The sequence below is a fragment of the Calypte anna genome, chromosome 19 (genome assembly GCF_003957555.1).
Source record: "Calypte anna isolate BGI_N300 chromosome 19, bCalAnn1_v1.p, whole genome shotgun sequence".
NCBI classification, from domain to species: Eukaryota; Metazoa; Chordata; class Aves; order Apodiformes; family Trochilidae; genus Calypte; species Calypte anna.
In genome coordinates, this window is record NC_044264.1 from 9318356 (window position 1) to 9329225 (window position 10870).

Consider the following 10870-nt stretch of genomic DNA (forward strand, 5'->3'; position numbering starts at 1 on the left):
CTCTGAACAGGACTGGAGTAATTTGTGAGGCTGGAAAATGGGACTTGTGCAGTAACAGGAAATGTTTATTAGGTGGCATACCAACACCTTCCTTATGTGTGCTTTTACACTTAGTGAATTAACTGGGAACACATCTCTGTTTTGGGAATTTTTTTTTGTTTTCTAAATACTGTTTTTTTTCTTAATTTTCCTGCCTTTAGTACTATAGCATAACATACAGAGATTTATATCTATTTTTTTTCTGTCCCCTTTGCATTCCTATCTAAATGCTTTAATCCCCTCTGTCTGATTCAGTGGCAAATTCAGGCTCTGAGGTCAACAAACAAAGGTGTGTACAGAAAACTGATAACTTTTGCTCTATATAGACACATGTTCATCTTTGCAGCTGGGGCTGGATTTTGACACAACTGAGAAAAACAGAAAAGGGAATGCAACTTCTTCATCCCCTTTCCCAATTCCTTCTCTCTCCAAAGGGGTGCAGCCCACGTGCTGGGTTGGGTGCAAGTAGAAGAGCAGGATACTCCTCCACAAAGGGCTGGGCAGAGGGGAGGCTTCCAGGTGAAAAGTTTGGGCATTCTGCTGTCAGTAGCAGGGTTGCACAGGATCAGGACCTGCAATAACAAAGGGAAATCTGACAGCTGGCTGATGAGCAGGTCATTTATTCATAAAAAGGGTGGCTATAAATAACATTCCAACAATGAAGATTTGCAGGGTAGTGTTTTTCCACCCTGGATTTAGGTAGATTAAAGCAATGAACAGATGATGATTTGCCTAACACATGGTGCTTAGATAAATAGTGACTGCAGTGACAAGAACAATGAGGGAATTTGTTGCATTTTTTTTCTCTCCCCAGTTTGGCAATCTCAGAGGAGGTGTCTGAGCAAGGTGCATGCTGAGCACGTAAAGACACAGGAACAGGCAGTGTCAGGTGGGGTCAGCCTTCAAGGGCATCTGCCAGACATTTTACTCTTGGGCTTTTCTCTTTTTTCTTTTCTGAGGATGGTCTTCAGTGAGGAGGCAGAACCAAAGCTCTTTGATTAAATTCTTTTGTTTTTAGTTCTCTGAAAGCCAAGACCCTGCTAGAAACCTAGGTTAGGTTTCTGTTTAGGACTGAAAAATCTGAGGGTTTGAAATTTTGAGCTTGAAATTTAGGATTCTTGGGGCTTTTTTTCTTTTGTACACCCTCCAGCCTGTCGTTACTAAAGTGGTAATAAATCACCCAGCAGTTATGTTCACTGTATCTTTATTTGTGCTGTAAAGTGAAAGCAAGCTCAAGGAAAGACATTCCCTTTCCTTATAAAGTCTGTAATCTAAATAAGCAGGGCAGATAGCATGTTAATTTTCTTTATTTTCCCCTATATAAACTTACCTGTCAGGTGCTTGGTTGTCAGTTTTTGATGGCATCTTTGCACTTAGGAATAGTTTGAAAGGGTTTTACACTGAGGGCTTTGGATGTTGAGCTGAAATACATATGAGGATCCTGGTCAGAGAAGCTGAGAGACAAAGTTATGCAGGGAGTCTGTGGCAGATCCCTCAACTCAGTAGTGGGTTTTTTTTCTGGAATAGTGATTGCAGTTGTGTCCATAGCTACAGAAGGGAAAATCAAAAAGGATTAAAACTACACTTAGTGAGAGCCACAGCAGCAAAAATTTTGGAGATCTTTCCCCCAGCCTGGTTTCTGAAATGCAGACCTGACATGAGCCTCTTGCTACCAGAAGGGCTTCACAGGAAGTTCAGAGGGGCTGACGTGATGGCTGATGAAGGTGTCTGAGCCAAATGAGCCTACCATGTGCTGACAGAGGATGTCCAGAGCTGTTCCTAACCTTCCAGCTGAGCAGCTGCTGCCTCCCCCGTGTTCCTGCAGGCAGGAGGGGATGGGAGAGCAGGCAGGCTCTGACTCCATGGGGCAAAATGCATGAGTCCCAGTCAAAATCAAGGTGGTGGCACAGCTCTTTGTGCTGGGAGGCTGAGTTGTTGATCTTCCAAGGAAGATCCAAGGATCCTGAGGGTGAGGCTGACTCAAGTACAAACCCTGCTCATGGATGAGCTGTCCTGGGAGGAATTGTCCCTGCAGTGGGAGAAGGAAGCACTTGCACAAGACTGAAACACAGATGGATTTTGTGATTAGTGACTTGGGAAACCTACTCTTCAGAGTGCAAGAACACTCTCATTTAGTTTGTGTGTTGTCATTGTCTTTGTTAGAGTTCCCTCACCACAGAACAGGCAATCTGGAATTTCATAGCTGTTGGTGAATCCCAGCATTAAGTCTTCATCTTTCAGGTGAAGATGGAGACTGGCTGTGATTCTCCCTGAGTCTCTTTGTTTGGCCTTCTGCTCAGCTCTGGTGCATGAACTGCATTTAGAGTTACACCCTGTCTATTATCCTCATCAGTAAAACTCAACTTCTCTTCTTTTCCCAGTATTTCTCTACAGTTCTCTTCTTTTTGTGTCTGAATAATCTTCATTTAGTGAGTGATGAAACACTAGCAACAACTCAACATTTCCTAGAATTGTGAAGAGGTGCTTAGGAGGACAGGGACCTCTGGGCTGTATATTTAGCTCTGTGTATTTATAGCCTTCAAAACTTCTGGTTTTGAAGCACACACTGTGCTGACCCTGGAAGAAGAGTCCTCACTGTGCCTCTGGAATTGTTCAGTTTAGGAGGATAATTCCCTTTATGTGGGCTGTTTCGTATCTAAAGGCTGCATTCTGGCTCCTTCACATATTACTCATGGGTGGAAGTCTTCATTTACCACCCAACCTCAGGTTTATCCAAGCTTGTCTCCATTTAGACAGCACAATACAAGTTCCTCAAAAGTTAAAATAACAATTCTGGCATCTGAGAGAAGTGTTCAGGCTCAGCACAGACAGGAGAGGGCCTGCTTACTGGGGAGGTTCTTGCAACAAGCTGCCTTTGCCATCATTTTGTGGCTTGTAGCTAACATGTCAAACAGCAAGGAGACATCCAAGGCTGATGAATTTCTTTGCTTGATGTTCTGGTGAGGGCCATGGCCACAGAGCTGGGATGTCAGATAACTCAAAAGCTGTAAAGCAGAAATTCCTCAAAGAGAGAGGGCGGAGGAGGAGCAGGGGGCTCTGTTTTGAAAACATCTCAGAAGAATCTTGGAAGGAGATCATACAACCCATTTGTGTCTTCCTCTCCAAAGAGGAAGACTTTAATCCACATAAATTAAATATAAATTGGATAAATAAGCTCCTTATTTGTATTACTCCCTTTCCTGAGTGTTCTTTATGTGCAGGCTTCGTGATGCCCACTGAAAGGCTGAGCAGGAGGATGTTCTGCTCTCAAGGCTTTGCTGCAGGTCCTGGCAAGCAGGAATTAACCTTCCTCAATACTTAGCCATGCTCCATGTCTCCTGACATTTTTTGGCTCAGGTTTTGTGCTGTCCACAGCCTGCTGTGGTGTCTGGTTGGAGTGCAGCTGAGGAGAAAGTCAAACTACTGCATTTCCCAACAAAGAAGGTCTGGTGTTTTTAAGAATGGGAGTAGGAACTGGACATGAGCTCAGGGAGAATGTGCTAGGAAAGAAACCAGGACAGAAAAATTCCTTAGCCTTTCTGTGTCTTTTTTTTTTTTTTTTTTTTTCCCCTCATATGCCCAGTGTATTCAGAAAGAACATGAAATCATCTGTAGCTTAACTGTGCTATTTTCATTACACAGGTGCAGCTTTTTCTCTGGTAGTTTCAGGCAGAACTCCAGTTTCTTGGTGGCATTATCAGCATAAAGGACATCAGAGAGAATAGCTGGTGCATTGTGCTAAGGTAAAAGTGTATGTTGTCCAAGGGTTATTACAGAGAACTAGGACTCTTAGCCCCTAAACCTAATTTCCTGTTTTGAAATGAACTTGAGCATGTCACAGCTGGGGTCTGTTGTTCTGAGAGCTGCTGAGCACTTGTGATTCCTGCTGGATTTGGAGGGGAGCTGCAGCTTACGGGGATTTTTGTAACTTCAGGCTCAGTTGGGTGAAGTTACATTTACCACAAGAGCCACTTGAAACGAGTGGCTGTTAAAAATTCAGCCTGAAGCTTCTCCTGTCCCTTTCTCAGTCTCCTCAACATGTTCAGTAATGATTGCCCTCCCTATAATCATCAGATAATTATTACTGAACTTTGAGATCCCGGACAAAGCAGCGCCGTTTCTTGCGCAAGGCAGCTACCAAAACATTGGCAATTGGGATATTCAGATAAAGAAATATAAAAACCAATTATGGAATGAAAAGGTGTTGTAGAAGATGAAATCTAGATAATATCACTCAGAGGTTTGCCAACAGCAGGGTACAGCTAGTGTTTTAAAGCCTGAGACTGAGATACGGAGATTAGATTCAGTTTCCTCAAACTGGGCTTCTGTGGGATCTTGAGCAAATAATGGGATTGTTCTTTGCCCATTGTAAAGTGTAGATAACCCTCATTCCTCACAGGGGTGTTGTGACTGTAAGTACAAGGAAGATTGTAAGGTTCCTGGAATATGGGAGTATAATCATACCTTTGGATCCAGATTGTTACATGTACAGATTTGGCTACATTGCAGCCCTCTGCCTCACACAGTATTTTCAAGCTGCTTTTCATCTGGTTTGGAGAGCTGAAATGTGATTACAGAGGGTTGGAATATACAAATCTGGGGCCTTGTGTATTGAAGCCCACTAGAAAAGCAGTTTCCACAATAATATTGTCTCCTTTAATCTAGCAGCATGGCTCTAATTTTAATGCAATCAAATGAAGGAAATAAGATCACAGAGCTTTTGTGAAGAGCTGTTTATACTACTTGATATCAATTTTAATTACGTTTTGATGTCATATTTTTTAATGTTTCATGTTTGAACACTGCATATTCAAATCAGAGAAATTTCAAGCAGCATTTTCAGGAATATCCAGGGCACTTTAGAACCCAGGTCTGTGCCTATACTTTCCTTAGTAACCAGAGTATTTTTGAAGCTGTTTCACTCTGTCCTCCATCACAGCCCTCACCTGCAGTTCAGAGATGTGGGAAACACAATCAGCAGAGATCAGGGGTGTGTGTGGCTTTGTCCAGTGTCCTCCTGAGCAGTGCTCAGCTGGGCTGTAGGTAACCTGACAGACTGGCTGGTGCTGAAAGGACTTGCTGACTCCTGGCACTGACAAAGTGACAGAAATTGAGCCCTTGTTCAGCAGCAACCTCGCACCAAAGGTGTGGCTGCTGAGCCTGGGTGAGCTGGGTGATAGGATGCAGAGGGTTGGTTATCTGGGACACTTGGAGAAAAATATTTGATAGGCTGTAACTTGATTAACATCTTTTCAGCCCCTGTTTATATAAAATAAGACTTTACAGCTCCTTGTGGCACCCAAAATACTCGTGCTCATTTACATGAAGTATTCTAGTATATAAGGAGTGCACTACTAATTGTGTACTAACCTGAATGTACTTTTATACACTTCAATAGAAAAAAAGAAGGTATAGGATTTTCCTTTTTAATCTCAACATATTAGCAGAGATTCCTTATGCTGTAAATCCTGGCAGAGCTATCTTACAGTTCACAGATTTACAGTTTGAGAGCTGAAATTGCTGTTTTACTGATCAGATGTCAGCACTGAAAGCCCAGAAACTTAGCTGAGCTGCTCTTGCAATAAATAGCATGGTATGAAATTGTTACTAATGCACTTTAATCCTTCGTTGGGGTAACAGTAAAAAAAAAAAATTAAAAAAAATTGGTATGACTTTGCAAGTAGCATGGCTTTACCTGGGTGATTTTGCTAGAGAAAAGCTGTTCAGTAGCAGATAGGCAGCAGCCAAATCATCCTGGAGATGTTGAAATCCCCATATTCCCCCTGGATGCTGTGTTTTTGTTCCAGCAGTGCCCTCTGCTGTCTGAGAGTGCTAAATCTGAAGTTAGGACTTGTGTCATCACTGAACTGGGGTCCAGGTTAGTGACACAACAGTGATATTCTTCTTTGGAGTCCATCAGACACATAGTCCCACCCTTCCAAAATAATTAAAAAAATACTGGTCTCCATTTTCAGACTCTAATTCCTTACCTATTTAATTTATTTATGAGTTAAAGCTGAATTTATATTAATTTCATTTTGGAATATCCTTAAAGACTTCCACACCACTGTTATGATCCATCATCTTCACAATGTTTAGCCAGACTTTGCTCTTGATAAAGGTCACTTGAAGCAGATCATCACCATAAACGTTTTTTCCAATTCTCTCCTAGCAACTAAAAAGTAATTGGCTATGCCCTGAGCTGGCAACCCAAATATTTAAAAGCACAAGTGGTTAAAGTTTAATCCACTGTCATGATGATGATGATGTGGCAACAGGAGCTTGGTGTCAGGATTGATCTTTCCCTGGGGAACCAGGTGGCAGTAACCCCCACGTCCTCTGGTCTCCTGCAGAGTATGGGCTGACTGAAACAGATCTCTTCAAGAGCTGAGAGTCACATTTTCCACCATGGATGGATACCCAAACTGCTCTGCTAACCACACTAACATCTGGAATCATTATTTAGTGCTTGCACTGGGCATCCCTCAGCTGACCATTAACATAACATCTGTGATCTTCAACTGCACAGTCATCTTCACCAGAATGGTGACAAAGGATCTGCACAAGCCTATCTCTATCCTCTTCTGCAATTTGGCCTTTTCTGATCTCTTCACCAGCTTCTCTGGCTTTTGGATTTCAGTGCTGTTCATCACCAATCCTGACATCACAATCTTTGGATCCCAGGACATGCTTGCACCTTATGCCCTATATACAACCTCCATTTTATCCACCATCTACAACTTGGTAAGCATTGGAATCGAACGCTATCTGGCTGTGGCTGAAAGCATGAGGACAAGATTCAGGGTTGCTAGAAGCCATTCCATAGCTGTAGTTTTAATTAACTGGGTCCTTGCTTTCTTGTTGGGCTGCTTGCCATTGATGGGGTGGAACTGCTTGCACATGGAAAAAAATCTCTCTGTCCTCTACAGCCCATTTTGTGTCAACTACCTCATCTTCATCACCATTCCCAACGTCGTGGCAGCTTTTATCATCCCTCTCTTCACTTACCTTGGGATCATCATCATCTTGAGGAAGAGAAAGCTGAGGATGAAAGCTTGCGGACAAACTACTGGCACCTACAAATCAGCTGAAATCCAGGTTGCCAGAACCAGCATTTTCATTTGGCTGCTGGCACTCATCTCCTACGCTCCTTTTTTCGCAGGAGTCATATTTGATGCCACCAACACCCAGTGCCAAATTGACCTCTACCCAGGTGTCTACATCTTCCGGAACTGCACGGCTATGCTGATCACCATCAACTGCTTGGGCAACCCCATCATCTACACCCTGAAATCCAAAACTCTGGGGACTAAACTCAAGGCTCTGAAATGCCACTCCACAGGCCGAGCCTGCACCATCGAGAACATCTAACAGGGACTGCAGCCTCAGGCAGTGGGACCAGAGCTGGCCACTGAAGCCTTTCCCAGCCCTGGGGTGGTTCAGCACCCAGTGAGCAAGCAAAATGTTATTTTAGAATCATAGAATCATAGAATTGGCTGGGTTGGAAGGGACCTCAGAGATCATCGAGTCCAACCCTTTTACCACCATTGCGGTTGCTAGACCATGGCACTGAGTGCCACATCCAGTCTCTTTTGAAATATCTCCAGACACGGAGAATCCACTACTTCCCTGGGCAGCCCATTCCAATGCCTGATCACTCTCTCAGTAAAGAAATTCTTTCTAATATCTAACCTAAATTTCCCCTGGCACAACTTAAGACCATGCCCTCTTGTCTTGTTGAAAGTCATCTGGCAAAAGAGACCAACGTCCACCCGGTTACAACCTCCTTTCAGGGAGTTGTAGAGAGTGATGAGGTCTCCCCTGAGCCTTCTCTTCTCCAGGCTGAACACCCCCAGCTCCCTCAGCCTCTCCTCATAGGGTCTGTGCTCGAGTCCCTTCACCAGCCTGGTTGCCCTCCTTTGGACCTGCTCCAGGACCTCGATATCCTTCCTGAACTGGGGGGCCCAGAACTGGACACAGGACTCGAGGTGTGGCCTCATTTCCAGCTAGTTTTATCTATGAATATTTGGTTAATTTATTACTGGGGCCACTGTTTTACTGTTGTGATTTTAGCTGCAGTACGTAGCTGGGTGGCGTGGTTCTTGTGAGACATTTGTGACTACACTTGTCATATTTCTGCTTATAAATAGAGGCAGGCTTGGGTCTGTGGCTTTTGAAACTTGCACTGTCCTAGGAGAAAACCTCACTTGAATCCTGCAGTATCAGAATTGCTGTCAAGTTTCCTGTACAAAAGAAAACAAAATAAAAATGTCAAGACCAAGTATTTAGTAAAAAGTAAAGGTCTTATCCCTTCCTTTTCAACTAGGAACTTGCTGAATCCAGGTCCATCAGATCCTTGGGGAGATGAATGATTATTTTTAGCTGTGCAGGGATATTGTCTGGAAGAATCTCACCTCTTGAACAGCTACCAGTCTGGAAGCCTTGCTGGAATGGCTCCTGGTGACACTGGCTCATCTTCCTGGTGATAATCATCTTCCAGTGTGACAGTCCCTGCTCTGGGGGTGGAACACACAGAGAGCCCAACCAAAATCAACCCTTCCAGTCCAGGCTGGAGTTCCCAGGGATTTCTTTCCAGATTGTTTGCTTTGTTGTAGTTGTTTCAGTGTTTCAAAAGGCTCGACTGAGCCAAGCTTCTTGATGTGTTCCTGAGCAGGTGTGAGAAATGTAAGAAACAGGCAAGTGCTTAATGAACCTGATACCTGGTGGTTTATGGTTATTGCCTTAAACCCCCTCTGCTGTGCTGTGCTGAAGAACTCGGGGGGAATTTCTTTTGTTTGAATTAAAATCCAGGCACAGAAGGAGATGGCCGGCACTAAACGAGACATGATTAAAATTAATAATTTAACATCGCTCAGACGAGGTGACTCCGGCTCCTTTTCAGCTTCTGAGCCCCGTGTCCTGTTCACACCGCTGCCCCCAAACCCGGGGGGCTACCGAGAGACCCCGACCCTGTGTCAGCCGAACCCAGAGCAGCTCCAACCCAACCCGTGTCAGCCGAACCCAGAGCAGCTCCAACCGAACCTGTCGGCGGGGCAGCGGCTGAAGCTCAGCCCGGTGCCTCTTTATTCCCTGATACTTTCCATCCTGCTCTCCCTTCGTCCACGCCGCTGCCTGACAACCGGAGCAGTTAATGCCGAGCCGATGGGCACCTCCGGAGCCGGGTGACAGCCGGGACCCTCCCGAACCGGGTCGACAGGAGGTTCCGAGACACCGAGACATCAAACTAACGCTCGGCCGTGGATTATCCAGCCTGGGTGGATGCTCTCGGCTCTCGGGCAGCGCCATGCGGGCTCCGCGGCCGTGCGGGGTGTGCGGGGCTGCCGGGGCCGCCAAGTACCGGTGTCCGCGCTGCTCCGCGCTATAGTGAGGGGCGGGACGGGGCCGAACGGGATGGGGAGGCGGTGGGGGAACGGGGGGATGGGGGGCAGCGCGGTTCCGGGGCCCGTCCCGGCGTTTCTAACGTTGGTTCTGTCCCCGCAGTTGCTCCGTGCCGTGCTGCAGGACCCACCGGGGTGAGTGAGTGAGTGCGGGGCGGGGGTGCGGGGGGGAACCCGGCTACCCCGCTGCTAACCCCGTGTGTTCCCGCAGAGCGATGCGCAGCGGAGCCCCAGGGTGCGGTGGTGGCGGTGGCAGCGGACAGGGCCTCCCCCGTCCGGCAGCAGGGAGGTAAGGAACGGAGGGATGGATGGGGCGAAGGGCAGCCCCGCACCCCTCCGCAACGCTGCTGTGCTCCCGCAGACAGCCCCTGGTCGGTGGAGGACATCCTGACGGCGGATGATGAGCAGGACCGCGTCCCGCTGCAGAAACTCAAGCTGCTGGGTAAGGGGCAGAAGGCAGAAGTGTAACGGGGTGGGGGCTCGGCAGCCTGGTTCATGAAATCATAGAGACCCTAAAGATCCGTAAGGGATCTTAAACTGAATGGTTCCACCCCCCTGCATGGGCAGGGACACCTCCCACCGTGACCACGTTGCTCAAGGCCTTGGACACTTCCAGGGAAGGGACAGCCTTGGGCAACCTGTTCCTGTGTCTCACCACCCTCAAATTAAAATATTTCTTCCTAATGTCTAACCTGAATTTCCCCTTTTCAAGCTTTAAACCATCAGTTCCTCCTGCAGCACTGCAGTTCACCCCAGGCAAACACATAATTGCAGGGCCTTAAAGACTTAAGTCAGGTTGCTGGCCTTTCTCCATGCCTATTAGAAAGTTTATTTGCAAAATAAGGGTGGTCTCAGCTGTGTTTGTAACTGTTTGACATCAGTGCTGATTCTTGTTTGTTTTTTTTTTAAAGGGGAATCAGAAGAACTGCGAGGTTTGCTCCTGAATCCACACCTCAGAGAGCTGCTTCTGACAATTGATCAAGCAGAAGATAAAAGCTCTCTCATGAGGAAGTACATGCAGGAGCCTTTATTTGTTGAGTTTGCAGACTGCTGCCTGAGGATAGTTGAACCTCCAGAGAAGGAGAACATTCTGCCAGAGTGAGCTACTTTGGGAACATTTTTCTTTCCTTCAGAGTTTTTCTCCATTCAGCAGCACCCCCTCCCACAGGGTGCAGCATTCTGTTTCCTCAAGGCTTGGTCGTGCTTTGTTTATGGATGTCAGGGCTTTAATTATCAATTTTGAGTTGGTAAACAGTGTCAGAGTGTTGGAGAGATTTCTGGATGCTAGGAATTAGAGTTGGTGTTCTGTAGACTTGTTTTCTGTTGGTACAGGATACTGCCAACCATGGGAAAGGTTACTTCCCAGTGACAATTAATATTAAATATATTTGCCTTTGTTTTAATCCACAAAGTAGTCTGGAATGTTTTTGTTT

The 10870-nt window shown here is 45.9% G+C and overlaps 2 protein-coding genes across 2 annotated transcripts; both read left to right on the top strand.

The window, feature by feature from the left end:
* Window positions 1-6370: 6370 nt before the first annotated feature.
* Window positions 6371-7558, top strand: LOC103527192 (lysophosphatidic acid receptor 1-B). The gene has a single exon (XM_008492360.2). The coding sequence runs from the start codon at window positions 6448-6450 to the stop codon at window positions 7408-7410; it is 963 nt and encodes a 320-aa protein (XP_008490582.1). The 5' UTR covers window positions 6371-6447; the 3' UTR covers window positions 7411-7558.
* A 1403-nt stretch (window positions 7559-8961) lies between these two features.
* ZNHIT3 (zinc finger HIT-type containing 3) lies at window positions 8962-10848 on the top strand. The gene is made up of 5 exons (XM_030462190.1): window positions 8962-9423; window positions 9541-9572; window positions 9649-9726; window positions 9799-9879; window positions 10349-10848. The coding sequence occupies exons 1-5, from the start codon at window positions 9191-9193 to the stop codon at window positions 10537-10539; spliced, it is 615 nt and encodes a 204-aa protein (XP_030318050.1). The 5' UTR covers window positions 8962-9190; the 3' UTR covers window positions 10540-10848.
* Window positions 10849-10870: the final 22 nt, after the last annotated feature.